The sequence below is a fragment of the Struthio camelus genome, chromosome 3 (genome assembly GCF_040807025.1).
Source record: "Struthio camelus isolate bStrCam1 chromosome 3, bStrCam1.hap1, whole genome shotgun sequence".
Taxonomy (NCBI): Eukaryota; Metazoa; Chordata; class Aves; order Struthioniformes; family Struthionidae; genus Struthio; species Struthio camelus.
In genome coordinates, this window is record NC_090944.1 from 85,508,592 (window position 1) to 85,531,903 (window position 23,312).

At 37.2% G+C, this 23,312-nt stretch overlaps 1 protein-coding gene across 9 annotated transcripts in view; it reads left to right on the forward strand.

The window, feature by feature from the left end:
- The window catches only part of MAP3K4 (mitogen-activated protein kinase kinase kinase 4), a 79,807-nt gene that overhangs the window by 13,746 nt on the left and 42,749 nt on the right, over positions 1–23,312 (forward strand). For all 9 annotated transcript variants that reach the window (XR_011140274.1, XR_011140275.1, XR_011140276.1 and 6 more), the window contains exons 2-4: positions 5,222–5,412; positions 15,105–16,486; positions 20,917–21,159. Coding sequence is in view for 6 of the 9 variants with exons in the window: in XM_068938894.1 (XP_068794995.1) it covers positions 5,222–5,412; positions 15,105–16,486; positions 20,917–21,159 (1,816 nt within the window). In the remaining 3 variants the exon portion in view is untranslated. The remainder of the gene's footprint in view (positions 1–5,221; positions 5,413–15,104; positions 16,487–20,916; positions 21,160–23,312) is intronic.

Genomic DNA, 23,312 nt, shown 5'->3' on the forward strand with positions numbered 1-23,312 from the left:
AGGCAGTTTGCAAGAGGTCTTTGAAATAATTTTTTTTCTAGTGTCCAAGTGGATGGAAGCTTGTGTTCCATTTTCCCAGTTCAGCATTTGCAAGATCCTTTTCTGCTCATTCATCCACTTAAATTTGTAGAAACAAATTACATCCGAAAACTACCTCTTTATTACATTTGCCTGATAGTGACTAATTAAATTAGAAGGCACACAAACAGCATGATTTCACAAGACTAGGGAACTAGGCTAAAAATAGTGGTGATGCTGTGTGGTTGTTCTTTGGCCAAATTCACTGTAGGGCTCGCCTTAGACTATAGGTGGTGCTAAGGTACCACCTGAGTTGTTTTTCTTAGGTAACCTCTGAAGCTTGTCTACGAATAGTTAATGAACTTGCCTGCATCCCAAAGCTGTAGTGTAAGAAGAGAAATTTTATACACAGAATGTATGCAGGGCTTTGCAGTACTGCATTGGAAGAACAAAACTATCCTGAACCTTGAAGGTATTTATTTCAGCTTACCGCTAAAGGCAAAGTAACAGTGCAGTATCTGATTTTTCTTAATCTTGCTGCTAGTTGGCTGGCTGGCCCTTTTTTTTTCCTCCAGACATTCACAATCAGTCCATCAGAGCGTGAGCAGCGTTCCTTGTCTGGCTCAAAAATGATAGCAAGTAAGATGTCATTTGTGATTCAAGTGATGCTGAAGTTATCAGGTACTGATGTCAGCCTTGCTTGGTATGATCTAGGTCCAATGTTTTTTTGCCTGCATGGCTCTCCTCAGGGTCAAGATGGTGTCACTTGCATGCCTGCTCCAAGAGTGACATATGTGAAGGGATGGAGGCAGACCATATTTCTTACCCTTCTGAGCTGTAGTGGTGCTTATTCTTCTCCCAGACGTATATTAAAGCAAAATAGTTGCATATGCAGCACCAGTAGGTAGTGGTGGTGAGGAGAGAGGGCTGTGCTGTGGTAGTGGGTCCCCTAACCTGGGAGAAGGCAGAGGTCCTGATGTCACTTTGAGCTGCAGCCTATCCGTGGAATTAAATCAGTTAGGGACTTGACTTGGCCCTGGAGTCGTCCTCTTCTCCTCCTTCCCCTTTTCCCCCTTCTCTGCATTTGTCCTGGTAAGATCAAGATCAGCTGGGTGAATAGTGGTAGCAGGGGATAGTGAGAGAGGCTAAAAGCCTACTGTGATTCCATTCATGTTCCCCTGAAGCCTCAATTGTCCCAAAGATTTCATTAGATTGCAGTGCCTTTTTAGTACAAGCATTATAAAGAATTCAAATGATATGTTACAGATGGAGCAATGAGTCAGTTCAGACTATCTTAAAATTGCTTGTTTCCGTGAATGAATTTGATCAACTTATAATGTATTATATCAGTGAGCAGCATAAAATGTTCTGAAGTTCAGTTGTTCGTGTTGCTGTTCTCTGAGAGTAATGCTGCTGCTGTACGTCACTTGACCGCTCAGAAGAGTTCCGGCTCGTAGAGGTATCGTGCCCAACTGCCGCTTTACTGAAGTAATTTTTCTCAGTGGGACAGAGCAAGTGTTGCCCAAGAGGAATGAAAGCATACCTGCCATGGTTGCTGATTTATTTGTCATGTTTTATGTTTAAATCAAGTCCTAATATGAGACGACACGTATGCCCAGTTGTGGATGTTTTACATCTGACCTCCTCTTGTGAGAGGAAGATTTCATTTTTCCTCACTGGCCAGAGAAAGAGTAAGAAAACTAAGTCGTCTCTGCTTACATACGTAAAGCAGCCTTCTTTTAAAGTGTTCTCTTATCTATTTCCACTGTATCTGATTGGACGTTCATATGAAAACCGAAATAAATGCATTAGTTAATACTTGATGAATTATACCAAGTACTCCAAGAGTTAAGCCAGAGGGTTTTTTATCATATTATAACTCTAAGTAAATGATATTTTTCTATTTTCTTATAGCACCATTTTCATACTGTTCTTGATAACTTGTGTTTGTTCATAGCTGAAGTAAAACTGAAAACCTGTTTTCAGAGTTACTTGCTAGCTCTTTCTTTTCTTTCTGTTCTTTTTTTTCCTGGCCACAGAAGTAGAGAATGTGTGTGTGTTTGTGTGTTTATCGTGCTGGTAGATGAGCGACAACATAATAAAATATCCTGGTTTTGGTAATAGTTTTATTATTCAAATGTGTTTTGTATCACCCATGTTAATGTTAGAAACTGATAAGGAATTTTTCAAAAGTATTACTTTCAATTGACATTGGTTAATGGTCGTTCACTATATTCAAATATTTTTTGATTGGTCATGGAAGTATGATTGTAGGTAATCTGCTGAAAATTATGATGAGTATACTGTCGTATATTTTGATTTAGGGCTGTCCAAGGAAAAAATTTATTTTTGTTGCTTTAGCACAGGTAGACTTTATATATGATACTCAAATCACTGTTTTAATGTTGCCATTAACTAGTAATTGTGTAAAGCAGAACGCGTAGTATTCTGTGGATTTGCCTTTTAGTTGGACCATTTGTTTATAAATTAAGTCTAAGATATTATGTAGTCCAAATGCAGCAGATTTGTTAGAGTAGTAATAGTATCGGTGTCTGGGTGCAATGCTAGCAGATTTTAAGCCAGATTTTAATGTTTTTTGTGAAGACTAGTTGTATAAATGTGAACGCTATTTTGAGATAGGATGTTTAAATCTAAAAGCTTGATCTAAATCTAAATGTAAAATCTAAAAGTTTGATAGTTGACTATCTGTCCAGTCTGTTATAGAAAAGGAGGAGGGAAGGCTTGATCCAAAAAAACATTTGAGTATTACTGCTGTATAAAATTAATGCCGAGTAAGAGCACATGATACAGTTAATCCAGAGTTGCATATATGGGTAATTAGATGTTGACAACTTGTATATGCAGTAGATGATTTCTGCCTGTCTCTCCTCGATGGTCTCACTTTGCTGCACCAACATATTTCTTAACAAAAAAAAAAAAAAAAAAATTGTAAGAATGTTTGACGTCTGAGATATTACCATTTCTGTCAATTGATTGCAATTGGTCAGCGAGTTCAAGTGTCATTGGCAAGGTTCAGGCAGGAGAGGATGTCTGGTTGACGATACAGTTGTGGATGCCTTATTTAATATTATTGTTTGCTTTTTCTGGGTAAATACAGCTTGAAATTTAAGAAACAATAACAATTTCAGAAATATTAATGCTAACTTTTTTTCCATAGTAGCCTTGACAGTATATAACCTTGTTTCTGCAAGTAATCAAATTCTGAAGTATAGCTTATGTAGCTTGCTTTTTTTTTTAAATGTTAAAAAGCTAAATTGGGGAAATTAGATATGATCTTACATCAGAATTCAAACTCAGCTAAAGTTATTTTAAGTTCTTTGAATACTGCTGTGAAATCACTGCCTTTTTTTTTTTTTTTACAAACAACTCCCTCATCTTTGTCTTTTACTTTACATTGAAGCTAATATTGCATCTGCTTATTATGTGAAAATATTTAACTTTCTGTTTTCTAGCTGTACAGTTAGCGTTAAATTTAGAAGTTAACATTACTGAGGTGATGCTGAGATAATCGCTCTGATTTTGTTTATATAGAATGTACGCATGAGCTTTTAATGGTTATGGCAGCACTGTAACGCAGCACTAACTGTAACGTGGAATCCTTTGTATTTATTGCTGCGGAGGTAGAAAACATAGCTACTTTTATGGTCCCGAGGAAAAAGTTGGCCAAAAAGCCAGACAGTGATACAAAACAGTAGTAGGTAAGCAACAGAAATGACATAAAACAAGCAAAAGTTTTGTTTTGTTTTGTTTTTGTTTTCCAGGAGATATCAGTTTCTGAGCAATGTGAACTGATCCAAATTTAGGACCCTCTTCCTCTGCCTTGTCCTTTCCTTTGAGCTGGTGCTGGAAATTGTGCTTTGAGCTTGCTCAGAGTTTCCGTTGGAAAACTAATGGCATTTTTTTGCCATGTTAGTTTGCATATGGATCAGCTCCTGGCATTGGCTTAGGCAATTGTGTAAGTGCCAGAACTGACTCAAAGAAAGGCTAGGAAATTGTAGTTGAGTTGAAGGGGAGCTGAAAGTCACAATAAGTCTGGACTTAGATTGTCTTGTTCTGCCATGGAATTGTACCAATGCCAGCTTTAACTATGTCATAATATGCAATTTTTTTTTCCTTCAGGCCTTTTCCTCACTTAAAAAAAAGTTATTCTGTAGTTTTATCTTTGAGTAATTTGAATCAAAATAATTTAGAATTTTGGAACAGTACAAAGATAAGACAGCATTTAAAAAATAGTAGAATATGTCCTGTAGCACTACATGTAATGCTGCTCTGTGGTCTCTGCCAATACTAGTAGATGTAATAGCAAAGAAAGGTCTCATTTGGGGTTGGGAAGCCATTGTGCTGGACTCTGTACAGACACAGGCACTTATCCTGCAAAAAGATATGCCTTCTGTTGAAACCAATCATATAGCTCCCAGTGGTTAACCTGTATTAATTTTTGCAAGATCAGTGCTATTAAAAAGAAAACTTCTGCTCTGAAGAACATATATGCACTGTCTTTAGTTTTGTGTATGCATAACCCCTAAATTCTTTTTAAATGTTGGTCTGCGTTTTTCCCAAGGGCCAAGGTAACTAGGGCTAATTAAAAAGGTGCTATGAAACCCTGTTATTTTCTTGCTACAAGAGAAAAGTTCTGAGACTAAACCTACTTAATATTAAAATCAGTGGAAAAATACAATCTGCTCTGCTGTGCTTGTTTTAAGTTTTGGAAAGGGTGGAGTGCCTTTGCAGTGAAGTTAGAAGTTGCCAGCATAGCTTGTACAAGTTAAGGGGTGGAGGATGGAAAGGAAGACTGCTGCTGCTATCTCTGCCTCTAATTAAATTGACTCTCTTGCATTATATTTATATTTTTGATCCTTGATTTGTTTCATGTATCTCTTGTTTCAGATTTGTCACAAGTTTTTTCAACAAACAAATATGTTAAATGTAAGCTGTTGTTTATGCTGTTTTCCTAATGATGCTCTGGCTATACGTACTCTTTATTGTATGTTGGGTACTCTCTACTTTGTTGGCAAATTGCCTGAATGTGTGTGATTAAAAGCTTGGGATAATGTACGTGGGTGCGGCAGGAAAGTACAGAAAGTTCAGTGTGATTGGAGTGTATCGACTGGCTTTCTAAACAGATAATGCAAGCAAAAAAATCTGTATTTTTAACATCATGGTTTAATTCTGTTCTCTTCAGGACAGAGTGCAAATCAGAAGATGCTACTTGCAAGGTCTCTGAATCTGAACCTGAGGAATTATCAGATGAAGCAAGTGCTGACGCTTTCTATGGAACGTCTCCTCCTAGTACGCCCCGACAGATGAAACGTATGTCAACAAAGCATCAGAAAAATAGCGTTGGGAGACCAGCAAGCCGCGCCACTTTGAAAGGTAAATGTGTCTTTTTTATGGCTTAAAAGACCATAACGTCGTAGTAATAGTTCTGCCTTACCAGAAGAAGGAGATACACGGAAGATGGAGCCAGACTCTGCAGAGCACAATGAAAGGACAGGAGACAATGGACACAGGGTGCAACAAGGGAAATTCCAATTGGGTATGTGAGAGTGACAAAACAGTGACAGGTTGCCGGGGAGGTTATTGAATCTCCATTCTTGGAAGTTTCCAAAACACAACTGGGTAAGGCCATGAGCAGGTTAAACTAGCTTTGAACTAAGCCCTGCTTTAAGCAGGAGGCTGGGATTACATGATCTCTAAAGGTGTACCCTCCAATCAAATGTTCCTGTGATTCTCTGGTCTCTAGTAATGCTCCTGTTGCTTCTCTTCTCCAGTTTTATTTTCTGAAGCATTTCACAATCTGTTTTATAGAAAAATTCAGTGATTAATTTTTGCTCTCTAATGTTACACCGTAGTTTCCACTGCATGTTACTTTTAGTGAAACAGTTGAAAAGGGATTTTTACTGTTAGCAATAAAAGATATTCTACGTGTAGTTTACTTTCAGTTTAATAAAAGCTATAACCTTAAAAAAAACCAAAAGATAATTTATATATGCTGTTTCCTAATGTTACTAGGTAATGATATTTATTATTAAACATTTTCAGGTTGAAATATAAATTTAAAGCACTTTAACTTTGCTGAGATGTAGAATATGTTAATTGCTTATTGACAGAATAATTTAAAAAAACATGCTGTAGTTACTTTTTTTTAAAGCAGCCCTCCCACAAAAACCTGCACTTTTACTTGTTTTGCTGAGTTTATGATGGGTGCAAAATTTGCCAAAGCCATTTTTTAACATTGTTCAGTATTTTCATATAGAATATAATTTTTAACACAAGTATATCAGACAGACAAGGTTGGTTGCCAAAGTTTTTATGGCAGCATGACTGTTACCAGTTGATGTTTTGGAAGCGATTTTTGTAATTGCTTCGTATAATACATGAAATACTATCACAGAGTGCATTTAATTGAAAGGATTACTTTCTCAAGGTAGAGCGTAAGGGAGAAGAAAGTAAATGATTTAGCATTAAAAAAGGAATACAGTCTATTTTTTAGTGAATAGAGTTGTCTAGTGCATGTTCATAATAAATGAAAGTCTCATGCAGATATCTTACAAAGCTCTTGTTGCCTGAAATGGAAAGGAAGCTTCTGAAAAAAAGTCACTGGTTTCAACAGCCTTCCCCAAAATACCTTCTCCTTAGACTAAATTGAGAATTGTCATTGTACTTGCCAGTGAGCTGTGTTCTCCTTGGAATCCTTGAGCTCCTTTTTACTGGCTTCTAATTGTGCCTTTTGGCTAAGTTAAGCTCTTCTAATGGAACCTTGGCCTTGTTTAATTCTGTATATGGTAGTTATTTAATGACTCTTCTTGCTTTCCATGATTTTCTTTTAACTCCGTGGTTGGAAAACAAAAGTGTCTACACTAAGAAAATATAGTGATATTAATAAGAGCTATAATTCATAGTATTTCTTTGGTCTCTGGTGCTGAGCACATGTTAAGGATTGATACCTTCATGGGAAAGAAGAAGCTGTCTTTTACCCTACTTACAGATTTTAAGTTCTTTGAGCACGGTCTTTCTACTTGTGAGAGGAGTGGTTAATGCTTTTGGAGCAATAAAAATCTGTTTTTAGTTGCTGTGAGTGTATCTTAAGTATATGGATGTATTTTTATTTTTGAATATATAGCTGTGGATTAGATTCTGGGACAGGAATGACTGTCTTGTCGGTCTAGTTACTTTATTTCTGGGGAAAAATAAGCATAATCTTTTATAGTTGGGCAGAGGTTGGCTAGTGTTGTGTAGTATTAAATATCTTTTCTAGAAAGAATGTAGTTCATTTTATTTAACTTTGTTTTATTCTATATTAAACAAACAAAAGAGACTTTTTAAAATGGACTTGATAATTGACCTTAATGTGTGTGTGCAGATATTCAGATTGAACTGGTTTTACTTCAGTAACAGAATCAATTCAGGGGTTAATATGACTGAACTAATCTATTTTAAAAGTAAACTTGAAATAACTTTCTGAATGTTTGCATATAACAAACTTAATTTGGTATTTTTCCTTTATTTAGACAGCTGGGGAGTTTTGGTCATCAGACATGCTTCCTTGTGCCTTCTGTGGGTTTTTTTGTTTTGTGATTATTAATGCCTATTAGAAACTTTTTTTTTTTAATTTAATTTCTGTCACACTAACACAATGCAGTCTGAAACTAGTTTCAGAATTTCCTGCTGTAGTCCAAGACCGATGGGAGTCACTTTTTTGGATAATTAGTAAATGAAGGTTTTGGAACTTCGTACTTGAAGTGCGGCCTCCCTCCTCCACTTTCTTACACGTTATCAAGTTCCTTCTTTCCACTTATTTTCTCCTTTCATAGCAAGTTAAACAACATTGAGGGAGTTAAAGGCTAGAGAAATAGTGTGAGCTACAAAGGGAAGCTCTTTCATAGTTGTTCCCAAACTGTAAGTCCTCACTCAGTCAAAACAAGAGTCTTGGGTCTTTTTTTAATTATTATTATTTTTTTTTAGGATCTCAATTATTGCTTTTTGGATCACAAGTTTATTATTTACCATGGGTGGAGAGCTCTGTAAGCTTTTTTGGTAGACTGGTGAATTCCTTGCCAAATAATTCAATCTTTAGGATTCTCCTCTGTATCAGAAGACTTTTTTTTTTTTTTTTTAATTGTATGGATCTAGGGTACTCTCTGGCTCATTAAATCATTGACAGCTGCAACTCAAAATGGCATGCCAGGTGAAAGATACTTGCCTTTTGGTACTACGCTCCTAAGCCAACATAAAGATAAGATGGTGTTTTATACCTGTGTCCCTTCCTATGAGGTGTAATGCTTCTCTTTTCTTTTCCCTCTTTCTTGTCCGTAAATGAGAATTCTAAGCTTTGAATCGTGATAGCTGAAATCACAGAGAAGCAGCAGATTTAAACAGACTTATTTGAACTCGCACAAAGGAAAGTGGTAAACACTACTCAGATCTTGCCATGTGTAAATATCTTTTGTTGGAGGTCTTTATTACTGTCCTGGAAAAGCCATTCAGAAACGCCTAACAAATGTAGAAATTGCAGTTTAGACTCCTTAAAGTTCCTCATTGTCACAGGATCACAGAATGGTGACACAGTACTCCAGGTGAGGCCTCCCCAGGGCTGAGGAGAGGGGCAGCATCACCTCCCTCCACCTGCTGGCAACACTCTGCCTAATGCAACCCAGGAGACCATTGGCCTTCTTGGCCGCAAGGGCACATTGCTGGCTCATGGTCAACTTGTTGTCCACCAGGACTCCCAGGTCCTTCTGCGCAGAGCTGCTTTCCAGCCTGTCTTGGTGCATGGGATTATTCCTCCCTAGGTGCAGGACCCTGCACTTGCCTTTGTTGACCTTCTCTGTGTCCTCTGTCGCCAGGGTCCCTGCTTGTGATCATTTCCTACCCTCGGAGCCCAGAAGAGTAGCACTTCTGGTAAAACGCATGAGTATTCTCACTGAGAATTCTTGAAAATGCTAGTAGATGAACTTTTAGTCTGCACTGATAATTCTTAGTACTTTTTACTGGGCAGCTTGTGCTTCCCTAAAACTGCAGTGTCCTTATACAGCTTTTAGGATCATGGCCAGTTCTAAAAAACATTCATGTTATCTTGTTTGCTGTGTAATGGTTCCTGGATCTCAAGATTTTTACAAAATCTTGTGGTTTAACTTAGCGGCCAGATGTCATAGAATAATACAAGATTGGATAAAATATAATCTATTTCATATAAATGATCTCACAGCTAATATGCATATTTATTAAACTGTTATTTTGAGGGTCTTTACAGGAAGTGATCCGGAAAGTATTCTTTCTGGACGTTGCTGAGAAAGGCTTATAAGAGGTTGTCGTTTGGAGTGGGAGACCCTTAATGAACAGTGGTGCTTGAAATAGAAGCAGAATTAATCTGGTGCTGTCTTTGAGGAGGAGGAGGAGGATCGGGAACTGAGAAGCTGCCTTAGTCAGGTAGACATGAAATCCTATGAAGCTGTTCTTCCACACATGCCATTTGGCTGGGTAATGGGACTTACTGACCGCCAAATTGCAGACACTAAAGGAATTGTATGTCCTGCATTTTCAGTCTCCTATTTTTGAACTGCTCTACAATTCACAATATTCTGTAAATCTAAGTTTGGCATTTCCAGAGAACCAGTACATGCATAAACAAATTTTCTGCAACATTATTGACCTAACTCAGCCTTCAAGAAACCATATCTAGGCAAATAATATATATTTTAAGTATGAAAATCTAGTGAATGGGAATTGAGGCTTGAATTCTGAGATTTAAATGATAACATTTTTAAAACACGGGCTCTCTATCTCCCACCAGCACCTTCCCTTTATTATAGGGCAAAAAAGTCCTTTGAACTCCTAGCTCCGTGAAATCCTTATACTAATCTTAAACATAAGCATGGGTTACTCTGTCCTTTTGTGGCTTTATATCTGTGGCTTTAAATGCTTTTCTTTCCTCCAGTTAGACCCTTGGAAAAAAATAAAATTGACCTACTGTACAGCAGAAACAATAAAACTGATTAGGTATGCGTTTTATGAAACACCAAAGTTTATCAACTCAAAAATTAAGAAAGAGTTCTTAATGAAAAAAGAGCCCAAGAATATCTTTCTTCGGCCCATTTCAGAATTTTGTGCACTTGTCCAAGGAAAGAAATGGTTAGAGCCGGTACAGTTAGCATCAGCTTGTTTGAATGCAAATAATTTCTTACAAATGAACAGAACATACTGCATCTTCCTGCTGTTTCCAAAGAATAGGCTAGTTTGTACACAGAAGAATTTTTAACAGGACTCAGCCTTGCTCTTCCTGCTCATGTAAAAGAGGTTGGGAATAGGGAAAGAGGGGAGGGCAGATGCAAAACAGAATGAGGAAATTTTATGCATCAGTAATGACATTCATTCCAGAGAAGTCAAAATTTTCCAGGAAAATAAAACAAAAGATTTTGTTGATTAAATAAGTAGAGTTGCTTCAGTTACCAGATACTTTATCAGTCTATAAAATAACAGAGTTTTCTTCAGGGAGAGAAATGTAGTTTTTTCAGTTTTAAAGCATCTGACCTAAACCACCATCCTCAAAGCATAGTAAGAAAGCACACTGGCTACTAAATATCAGTCACAGAAATTCAGTTGGAGTCAAGGATGGGGAATAGGGAAATATTCCCGTTCAACTTTGATATGAACTAGACAATTTATGAAATTGAGATATGCAAGAAGGCCATACCAAAGGCCCAAAATGCAGTAGGGAATGATCTGAAAACCATGGTGGTGCAGAACTACAGAGAAAAGGCTGATGATGAAAGAAACAAGTATAGTAAAAGAAGATTATGAAAATTATAAGTAAAGGAGTGTTTTAATTGAGATAGATTAAGGGATTAACATTTTGAGGGAGTGATGCAGTTGCTCATCTTTGAATGGCGCTGTTTTGTGTTTGTTTGGTAGCGCATGAAACACTAGAACCGCAGTAGCCCCTGCAGTGGATGTTGTAGTCGGAAGCTAAGTAGAAGAGAGAGGATCTGAGCCTTTGAACGGGCAGTAATTGCATTTGGGTGCTTTCTCTTTACCAAACTTTATACAGCAATGTGCAGTGCTTCTAAAACGCAAGTAACAGCCCTGTTCACCATGCAGCCTTCCTTAATTATTTTCTTTCTTTAGCTGTTCACTGAGAACCAGGATCTTTCCACTTCCTTTCTTCTATGACTCGGTGATTCTTTTTTCCTTCTTATATTCTTCAGAAAATATTTTCCTCTTTTTCAGAGCTAAATGCCAATGTACACAGCATAGCTTACCCCAGTCCTTCACAACTTATGGAAAGAATTAAATTATATTTTTTTGGATATGGGAAGTGGAAAAAGGCAGTGTGCGAGGTCAGACCGTTAAGTTGCTTTTTGCTCTTTAACAGCTGCAAGCAGGGTTTGTAATTAAGATTTTAAGATTAAGATTTTAAGGTTAAGATTAAGATTAAGGTTTGTCAGCATTCCTTCCCCAGTTATCTTAATGAGCTAGTCTTTCTAAAGAAAAGGTCTACATAAGTGCTTTTTCTAAGCAATAGGATAGTTGTAATATGTACCAACTCATACAGATTTGTGATACTAAAATAATTAATTCAAGTTTGCCCTGGGAGTTTTCCAGACTTGAGCAAACTTCAGTTTTTGAGCAAAAGCTTTCCAGATGTTCTGGAAATCTTTCGTTCTCTGCAACCTTCTGGGCTTTGTTCTTCAGGCCCAGAACTTGAAAGCTGAGAAGTGTTTTAGTGCTGTTAAACTGTTGGGATTATGTGATTTGGAAAAAGAAAGTATCAGAATAATTTGTGGAGGAAATGAGAGCTTGAGCTCTGTGAAGAATGAGAAACCTGGAGAGCAGGACTGGGTGCTGTTAATGGCAAGTGGGGCAAATTTGAATGGGGTGCGGTGTGGCAGGAGATGGGAAGACAGTGTAGGAGTTGCTGGGGGTTGGGAAGTTGGGTGGAGAACAGAAGCTGGAGGGGAAGCTAAGTAAAGAGAATCAAACCAGATTAAGAGTGGCATAGTATATTTTGTAAGTTCTGTATTTGTTGGAGATCCCTGATTTTTGTCAATATGATGCCATAGTGGTGAGGTTACTGTAGCTGTAATAGCTTAAGGGAGCAGAAAGAAGGGTGAAATATTTGATATATTGGAAAAAGCCTATAATGTTCCAATTGTTTTCAACTTTTATTTAGCTTTGAAGTCTCCTGCTTTTATTTCAGACCTCAGGAAGGATTAGTACGCCCAAAAACTTTGTCTGGATTTCCCAGTTACATCTGTTGATCTAATAAAAGATGCTACCTTTACCTGCAAACCTTGTCTTGAGTATGATTGCGTGGTGGAATATCTGATTCCCCCCCCTCCCCCCCCCCAGGATTTTTTCCTTTAACCTGGGGGGGGGGGGTTGTGCTTTAACATGGAATTGTTGGTGGATCTGTATAAACCTCCAGAGATGTTAGAAAGTGCCAGAGTTCAAGTGGCCTTGCTGCTCTTACCTGGAGGATTGTTGTGTGCCCCGTGGCACACAGCCCCTGGCAGCACAGGCTGCAGGCAGGCCTTGCTTGGAAGCTGGGAGGGGATGTTGTTCTGAGGTTCCCAATGCGCTTTGGAGAAAGAGGGGGAAAACGCAAGTTTCATGGGAGTGTTTACCTACAGGCAGACTTGTTTGCTTTACCTGGTCTAGCCTCTGAGGCCAGCCAAAGTGAAACTGAAAGCTTTATTTCGGCAGGACTTGCTTTCTGGTGTTTAAACTGAAGACTAAAAATGAGATTAGAAAGATTAGATAAAGCCTAGAACAGCATTCTAAACTGCACTTAGCTGGAGGGCTCTTTTCATTGTTTTCCCAGCTGTTGTTCCTTTCCTATAGCCCAGCTGCAAAGCTGGAGACCTGTGTTCTTGGTCATTGACTGTGTGGGATGCTTTTCTTTCAGTAAAATGGGCTTGGAGGACGGATGATCTGGACCTATACTTTCCGCTGTCTTTTACTAAAATGTTATTCTTCTTTCCTAAGGCTAATGAAGTTGTAGTGACTTAGATTTCTTTACACATTTCCTCTTTTTTCTCTTTCCAATTGAGTCCAGATGCAGCTCAAGTGGTTCCCATCTCTCGCTTCTGTTGTCAAAAGGCACTGAGATCTGACATACAGATTCTTGAGGCGCTTTCTCTTTTCAGTTCAGAATATTTCTTTCTCCACATTCTTCAATGTGCCTGTGAATGTAAATGACTATACCATTCATCCATAACATTTTCTGAACTATTACGGTACTTTAAAGACTTTTGTAACAATCTAGAAATTATTCATGGTAGGTGTACGTACGCTTTCTAAATCTTTTTTTTTCCCCTCTTTCCCCTCACTGTTAGCATCTTCTGCAAATCACATAGAACACATTTGACAGGAATGCTATAGATTTTGGGAGGAAAGTGTTGTATTCACGTGCCTCTCCACTCTGCAAACCTAACTCCTTTGCGTGCATACGTTTAGATAGTCTTTGAGTTACATTATCACACTAATTCTTTTCCCGAGAACTGCTGTCTTATCTGATTAGAGATTGAATGGAATTTTGTAATGAAGGAAACTGATTTCTATATGACTTGCAAGATACTGCAGGTATTGGAAGAGATGTAGTGACTGAAACAAGAATAAAGGGTGATCTGATAGTTGATAAGATAGTGAAGTGCATCATCTGATAACAGGATTCTGTCATCAGAATTTACATGACGCTAGACAAATAACACAAGTGAAACTCTTCATGTGTGATCATTAACAATTTACAATATTTCATATTTTCCCAGAACCAACCTAGAGATTCTGGGGTTTAGTCTGCAAAAGTGTTGCAGGTTCAAGGTACATTTGAAGTCAAGAAGCTTTGAACACAGCATTAAATATTCTGAAATGTGGAGCAATAACTCCTACCATTTTGGCACCCATAAGTGTGGTGACTTGACTGATGGATAATACAGTGAGGAGCACAGTAGCGAAGACCCTATGGAAATTATTACCTCTTCCTATAGAAGAGTGGGAAGTGAGGTATGTGCAGCAGATAATGAGGTATGTGCAGCAGATAATTATTGGAATTGCACAGTGAACAGTGAAAAGAACACAAAGTATTCAGCAATTATCCTGTAGGGTGTTTTTTTTTTTTTCTCTCTTCTGTTCTTCCATTAAGCAGGAGCCCTGTGGGAGGGCAGGGCAGAAATGTGACCATAAGCTTATTGTGTTCCAGCTGGTGACCACTGGACTGCAACTAGTCTACAGATCCTTCTCTAGCCTGTCACCACTTCCTTAAGAGAGTGGGAACCACTGAACACCGCCCAACTATTACCTCCTGACCTGATATGTGTTTTTGTTAGCGCCATGGAAGAGCGATAAAATGAATGTCTGCTGCTCCTGAGGAAAGCACAGGAAGAGAAGAGGAGGTTGTTTGCAGTATTAGGCAGAAAAAGGCTGCTGTTACGTGGTTAGGGAGAAGGCAGTGGCTGCTTGAGGGGAGAACCGGGAAGTAGGCTGCTGGTGTTCAGGTTGTGTATTTGGTGGACAACAGGGTGCGTCCCAGAACTAAGATTAAGCCCCCACAGGTGCCAGGGTTGAATCATCCAAACTAACTAGTTTCAGAACCCATACATGCTGCATGTGCACTTTAAGCATGAGATTTCTTTAATTCTAAGTGTTTAACTTAGAACCCTTAGTGATGTTCTTCTGCATTTTAAGTTTTTATTTGGGAGGTCATAAAAAGTAATATAAATATATAAATAATATAAATATATAAAAAATGACCTTGGAAACCATTCTATTCCTTTTGGTCATCCAGAATTCTGTATTGGTGACAAACTCAAAATCATGAAAGTTCTCGGAGGTCATTTCTACCTAAGCGGTAAAGCACAAGGAGGAAAAATTGTCCTTTGCTATATCGATTCAGCTAGGCTCATGATGATTTCTGTGACTACGTTTTACACGTGCAAATTCTGTGTTATTGGCATTAGGAAACATTATATGCACGCCTTATGAAATGTGATTTGGAGCTGATTGAATCAGTGGTTTGTTGTTACTGTTTTTTCTTGTTGCTGCAGTTGCTTTTTTTTTTTCTCTTACAGAAAAGATGGGTTTACCAACTCAGTCTGCCCATAAAGACAATGGGAAGACCGTTGAGACTGTGGAAGAGCACAGCTATAAGCAAGGGAAAAAGAACCGAGCCACCCTAAGGACAACAGAACGAGATCACAAGAAAAATGTCCAATGCTCATTTATGTTAGACTCAGTTGGTGGGTCTTTGCCAAAAAAACCAATTCCAGATGTTGATCTCAATAAGCCTTACCTCAGCCTTGGCTGTAGCAATGCTAAGCTTCCAGTCTCTGTGCCCATGCCAATAGCCAGAACTGCACGCCAGACTTCTAGGACTGATTGCCCGGCAGACCGCTTAAAATTCTTTGAAACCCTGCGGCTCTTGTTAAAACTTACCTCAGTCTCAAAGAAAAAGGACAGGGAGCAAAGAGGACAGGAAAACACCTCTTCTGTCTGGCTGAACCGATCCAATGAACTGATCTGGCTGGAGCTGCAAGCTTGGCATGCTGGCCGGAGCATTAATGACCAAGACCTCTATCTCTATGCGGCCCGTCAAGCTATCCCTGATATTATCAATGAAATCCTCACCTTCAAAGTGAACTATGGAAGCTTCTCCTGTGTAAAAAATGGAGCCAGTCTCAATGGTACTGCAGGAGAAGGAGTTTGCAAAGCTACACGTGGAACTAGTGCTTTGGGTTACTCAAGTTACCACGAACACCTCCAGCGCCAGCGGGTCTCATTTGAGCAAGTAAAGCGGATAATGGAGCTGCTAGAGTATATAGAAGCACTTTATCCATCTCTGCAGGCTCTTCAAAAGGACTATGAAAAGTATGCTGCAAAGGACTTCCAAGACAGAGTGCAGGCACTCTGTCTGTGGTTAAACATTACAAAAGACTTAAATCAAAAACTAAGGATTATGGGAACTGTTTTGGGCATCAAAAATCTTTCTGACATTGGCTGGCCAGTGTTTGAAATTCCTTCTCCTGGACCATCTAAGGACAATGATCCAGAGTATGAGGAAGTTGATAGGGAAACAGAAGTAAAAGAATCTTCAGGAACGTGCACAGAGGAGAGTGATGGTGAAGAACAAATCTCTGAGGAAAACGTTGAGGAACTTAGACAAGCCATCAAGAACAATTTTACTAATAAGCCAAATTTTGACTTTCAGGACCATTTTTCAAGGAAGCTTGATAGGCTTGAATCTGAGGATGACTCTGCCTCTTGGGTTATTCCAGAATGCAGTGCTGAGGCAGGCTGCAGCAAACACTGTTTGACCTCTATTTACAGGCCATTTGTAGATAAAGCACTGAAGCAAATGGGGTTGAGGAAGCTAATTTTAAGACTGCACAAGCTAATGCATGGTTCATTGCAAAGGGCCCGTATGGCGTTGGTAAGGAGTGATCACCAGCTGGAGGTAGGTCCTTACTGGAGTAAATGGGTAACAGGAGTACCTCCACCTGCGGTATTGTTTCTAATTGAAACTAGAGGAATTGGGATCTTGTGAAATTATCAGTTGCTTTGTTGGGTTTTGAAAGAAAGAATGTACGTATGTTATGCTTAAGAGCATTATCCTACTACTGCTGAAGTAAATCTGTCATTGGACCTGAATTAGAATTGGCATGAAGCACAAACTAGCTCCCTGCTCATGTTTGTAGTTTAAATGACGTTTTTATGATAACATCTTTGCTCATTACAGCTTTAGGCATTAGAAGATTCAAGTCAGACAAATTGAAATGGAAAATTAGGCACAAAAGTGTAATCATGAGAACAGATTAGCTAGGGAAACGGTACGTTTTCCTTTTCTTGTTTTCAAGACTGGCTATCTCTCTGGAAGATATCCTTTAAGCAAAACATTGCTATTGGTCTTTTTCCTAAATGAGTAGAATACTGTGGTGGCACAATAAGAATATTTTCTTCAGCTAGCTCTTAGTTTGATTATTTTTTTTTTCCTTTAGGTGATATTACATGCTTAATTAAGAATAACCAAGTTAATAAAAACAAAATTAAGAAGTAAGCTGTAAACCAAGGACAGTAGCTGAAGTTTCATATGGTGATCTGTGGTCACTAACCCTTTCAAGGCTGAATATATTTTCTTAATATAAACTGTTAGCTAACTTGCAGGCAATTTTATATTAGGAAGAATTGGTAGTCAGGATTACTTACCCTCTTTGATAAAGTTGCATTGCGTGGGGCCTAACCATGGAGTCTAGATGCAGAGATTTCCTACGATGTTATGCCAGTTCTTATACGAATGCCTTTTGTGGTCTTCGACTCATTGCTGATCTTTTTGTGTCAACTTCTTACTTGCAAAAGGAGAGAGAAAGCTTACCTCCTTTGGAGGTGATTTTTAGGATGAATACATTCATTTTTAGGAAGCTGTTTGATTTTTTTTTGAAAAGGTTTTTATTAGCACCGTTGCTGATGGAGAGATTATTGTAAAAAAAACAATGAAGCCATTAGTTGAATTTTCGTTTATTCTCCAGTTGGTTTCAACTTGTTCCAGAAAGTTTTGCATAAAAAAATGTTTGTGTATTTCTAGATAGCCATGTACATAAACAAAACTTGCAGGTATCTGTTACGGTAACCGAAAAAAGGAAAAAAAATCATTTGTTTAAAAGTTTAGCTCAATACGTAGGTAGAAATACCTTTAAAAATGAAAGGAAATAAAACACAATTTGAGGGGACTGCAAATAATTTTGTATACGTTTTTGAAATTGCTAAATACCTTAAATATGTGGACATCAGTAAGGGTTGTTAAAACTAGTTAGTGAAACAGCAGTAACTAAAGGCCTTGCTGAAGATTCACGGAGCTAAACCTTTTGGAAATTGAGCAGTGGGTGACTCGTATGAGATTTAATGATAATGACTCCCTCCTTCTCTACCTCTGTGACTTCTTAGCATGTTCACTTTCAGGAATTATTCAGTTTTCTTTGGACTGTTGTCCTCTTTTAAGAAATGGTACCATGACTAAAGATGAATGTTATGAAAAAGGGATTGTAAACTTTTATATCTGCCCTAAAATTGAAAGAGTGCTGCCAAAAATAGAAAAAGCTATTTGTCGTAAGTGTGATACCTACTATAGCAACAGATAACATCAAACCAAAATAGGAGAAGGCACAGTTTTGAATTGCTTGGTATTTGCATCTGACAGTACTTTGAATGTAGAGTCTTGGTTTTTTTCCGTGCGGTTCAGGCTAATAATTGTATTAAGTCAGAGCTACTGCTGTTTTGTTAATTTTTGTTACTTCTAGTAAGTTATTGTTTTATATTGACTGTATGCTTATGTGTGTACATATGTTTTTAAAAATGTGTACATATTTTCACTTCTATTATTACTTAACTGTTAGTTTTCATCTAAAATGCTCTTTCTGAATTCTCCCACTGTATTTAAAAAAAAATCTATATTAGTGCTAATTTCTTTTTAAAAATATGTAAATGTTTATACAGCTAGGTTTTTAGAAAATTGTTAAATACAAGCATCATTCATCATAATTAGGCTCTAATACTTTAACATGGCTTATGCAAGCAAGAGTCTTCTGTGTAGAAGTTGTATGATTTGAATCTTAAGAAAATGGCTAATATTTCTTATTTTAAAGTACAAAATCAGATGTGTAGCTAATTTAGTAGAATAATATCTAAAGTGCTTGCACCCTACTTTTTAATTTGTTTAACTAATTATGCTTTTTACTTTACATTTTTGCATAGGATCTGAATGAATTGCTAGATTTTTGTTTTCTTGGGTTTTTATAGAGGTGTTTTATAGACCCTTAAATTGTTTAAAATTGGTCCTGCTGAGAGTTAAGATTAGTCAAGTTGAATGATAGAAGGTCATGGGCCTAAAACTAAGCCCTTATGTTTCAAAGTCTTGTGCTATTTTCTGTAATGTTAGAAAATGAAATAACTCATTCAATTTTGTTGGGCTATTTTTGCTGCTGGACTAGCTCTTTAATGTTTTTATCAGAACTTATCTTCTAAAACCACACTTGCATTACAGTGAGAATTTTCTTTTTCAAATATTTTGTTGTACTTTAGTAGGAAGTGTAGTATTTTCATGATCTATTACTAATTAAAATCTCTCATTTAAAAGCCTTTAGCACTGATGATATTCTGCAGAAAGTTTTTTTTAATTTTTTTAATGGAGTCAGATTAAAAAGGAGGCACATTAATATATCTTACAAGAGGATAAGTTCCTGTGCTGCAGATCAATCAATGATTAAAATTCAACTAAACCAGCTCTAGCGGAAATCCCTACTCATGCGTATTTGCTGTCTCTGCTAGTGAGCTAGTGGTTTTATAAACCACTTAAGAATCTGTAGCTTGTAATAAATTTTGTGCCAACATTAGATAAAATGATTATGCTATCCCATCCTCTGCGACTGAGTCAAACATCACAATATTAAAAAATAAAAATACTTAGAAAACTGACTTTGTCAGGAACTGTAATTTTGTGTGGCTCTTTTGAGAAAGCAGAGCTTGTTTGATACTGTAGGCACAAAATGTCAAAAATGTGTATGTAGGTGTAAAAGAATAATTTCCTTTTATTTTCTGCTAGATAACGAGGTTAAACATGGTGAGTATGTGTGAAAGTTTTTAGCTTTCTAGGCAGCACTTTTTCGTATGATCTAATTTCTGTTATTCTGTTTTCATTTCCTTTCCTTCGAGGTTATGCTAGTTAGATTTGGCACCGAAAAAAAGGTAACAAACGCTGATTATGTCTATTAGTATGTCAGTGAAGTATATTCAGGTGTTATAGTTAGCAGGTATGAATTAAGAATTGGAATAAAACAAATTAAATCAGAGGAAAAGAGCCCAAACCTTGCAGGCACATTTTTCCTTAGGTGATGTAGGGCGTGCAGTTTTCTTTATTGCAAACTGCCCACATTTTAAAGTCCAAATTTCCTGAAAATTGAAATTAAAGTAAAATTTAATTAAAAGCCACAGTGCCTACGTGTACATCTTTGATTAGAAGATACACAATGTATAGTTCATAACACAATGTATAGTTTAGGTATCTACAATATATAGTTATTTTCTCTAATTAGAAAGTATCTTTAAATGAAAGCTAAGTTTATTTTTATTAATTTGAAAAGATATCAAGTAGATCTCTTTTCATTTTGTTTTCCTTTTGTAATTACAGATTCAATTCCTTACATATACCAGAGTTTGTAAGCTATTTTTTCAGTTGTTTTGGTGAATTTAGCTAGTGACTCTTGAGCATTGCATTATTTTGCAATGTAAATTTTTAAATAGAATAGCTGGAAGATAAAAACTTGCTGATGCAGTACATACTTAAAAAGCAAGGTTACTCACTTGACATAGCCCAGTGCAAACTTGTTTTTCCAGATATAGTCATTGGTGTAAGGCTGGTTGATTTTGTTTGTATGGTGTTTTGTTTGTTTTTTTTTTTTTAAATATATCTTCTGTGAAATTCTCAGGTGTTACATCTTAAAATGACCTGAATATATGTTCCTATATATTAGGCTTAACTTTTATATATTCATGATAACTTCAAATAGCAATTTCTTCCTATACAGCAAAGGCTCTTCTGCTTTGGTAGATGCTTTAATCATCTTAAGCAAAACACAAAGTAGGAGATTTTGTTCACTCTCAAGGGTCCATGATTGTTTTCCTCAGCTTGGTGATCCTCTAAAAAAAGTAGAATGTTAGCTTAAAAAAAAACCTAAACAAACCCAAAAAACCTACTGTGGCTGATTTGTCAGTTAATTAAAAGGTAGCTGAAATAAAAACCTCTTAAAGATAATCTTTTGTGCATGCTGCTTAAAACAAACCCTAAATCTTAGAGAATTTAAGGATCCTCTTCACGATACCTATTTCTTGTTACAGTTTTCAGAATTTCCAGATCCCATGTTGTGTTCAGATTATGTGCAGTTATTAAATTCCCCACCTTCCTGTGAGAAAAAATGCAGCACTGTATCATGGGAAGAGCTGAAATCTATGGATTTACCATCTTTTGAACCTGCATTCTTGGTCCTTTGCCGAGTCCTGCTCAATGTTATCCATGAATGTCTCAAGCTAAGGTTGGAACAAAGACCTGCTGGGGAACCGTCTCTTTTGAGTATTAAGCAGGTTTGCCTCAACTGTTCTTTATTTTTATTGCTTGAAATGACTTTGTCTTTTTGTTGTGGTAAGGTGATCTGTTTAAGGAAGATTTGCTTAAGAAATGGCAGTACGTAATTTTGTAATAATTTATAAAGAGTCTTGTATTTCCTATGGAGACCTGATTCTTACAAGGTATACAACTGGTCACATGTACCTCTCTGATTTAGACTTTCAGGAGTCAAAACTGTTGATTAAAGAATTAGCAGCCAGTAAAGGAAAATAGCGTTCCATTTGCATTGTAAGCTATATAACCTTATCCGCAAAATGATTTAAATATTTGACATTAAGTGGAGGTATAACTGTTGATTTCCTTGTCCACTGTAAATTTGATTCTTTATTCTGTGTTGCCTCATTCAACAGTCTGAACGCACACAGTTTTTCTCTATTTGGCTTCTCTAGACAGAGTGACTAGTTTTAAAAAAAACAGATTTAAGGGCCTGTGTATTTGATTTTTCTTTGATTTGATCCTTTTTGCTTTGTGAATGTAACACCTCTGCCAAAATTCAGAGGGCACATAGTGTAGGTTGATTAAGAGGTGGGGTGGGTGAGGGAGGAGGAAGCAACCCCAAAATGATCTCATTTCCTGAAATATTTTTTGGATATAAAATGTTTGATGTTTTCTGAGGGTAGTGACATTTCCAGTCCTATCACTAGCTGAGAATGTTGTATGAGGATTTATTTTCTGATAGTTATTTGATCTAAGGAGGGCTGTTCAGACAGTTTTTTTAGAATGACCTGAACAGAATTTTAAACAAAGGTATTGATCTAAAGTCATCTCTTAGTCCCCTGACAAACATGTGCAAATAAAAGCTGCATCAGGTGGTCTTTCAGGGTCAACATTTAAATACGCTCTCAGGCTGATTTATGATTTCCCATTAGTTACCCAGCATTCCAAAAGCAATTGCTAAGTTACTTTATAGTCCCAAATATCCACTAGTTTAACTTTGTGACAGCTGTTTCTGTGACAGTCCTTATTTTTGTTTCCCCCTCCACTTCTTTCCTTGGGATTATTCTAGGATTTTGAATCCACTTGTATCCAAAAGTACGGGACCTACAATTGCAATCTTAGGAGTCACGTTATAATGAAGTATGACTGCACAGTATGCTTGTTTTCCAGAGACTGTTGATCGTTTTTACCTTTCTGTCTCTTAGCTTCTTTGTGGACTTTCAGAGTTAAGTAAAGGTGATAACTTCTTGCTGTGAAAACAATATACATGTTGCAGACCAGTTTGGTGTATATACTGTCTCACTAATTACATTGAACAAATTAATTCAACTCAGCAAATTCTTGCTACCTCAGACAATATTCCTGAACATCAGAAGGAGCTGTGGAGGATATTTCACAAATAGATTGTTTTGCTTCCTGAAGAAATTATGATTCCTAAAGTCCTGAGCAGTTTCAAAGCAGAGTCTAGGGATCTGTTTTGTTCTTCAAGTTCACGCAATATTTCAGAATTATGGAAAAGTCTAGGTCGGAAGGGACCTCTGGAGACCATCTGGTCCAACCTTTTGTTGAAGTTGGGCCTTAGATTAGGGTATCCATGTGAAACCAGGTCTTGAGTATTTGCAGTGGAAGAGACTCCACTAGTTCTCTGGGCAACCTGTTTCAATATTTAATTGTTTTCATGATGAAGAATTTTTTTCTCACATCCAGAGAGAATTTCCCCTGAAGCCACTTGTGCCTGTTGCCTCTTGTCCTTGTGAAGAAAGTACCTCCGTCTTCTCTATAACTGCCTTTTAGGTATTGAAAGACTATGATTAGATCCCCATTGAGCCTTTTCTTCTCTACATTGAACAAACCCAATCCCTTCAATCTTTCTTCGTATTCACATAGTACAGTCCAATTCTCTTTCCGTAGTGATGATCTTAACGGACCATCCGTTTGGGGCACTGAGTCCTTAAACATCTGTTGCATTTGAAATATAGAGCAGCATTGTTTGAATATATTATGCATGCCAGTCTTAATTGTCAGCTTCTCCAAGGTGATTCTTAAAAATAATAATAATAAAAAAAAGATACAGATTATCATACTTCCTGAAATGTACTTTCTTTCTTCATCCTTTCTCACAAACTTCTCCCTTTTGAGGGGTCTCCTCCATGTTTCACTTCTAGCAATACCT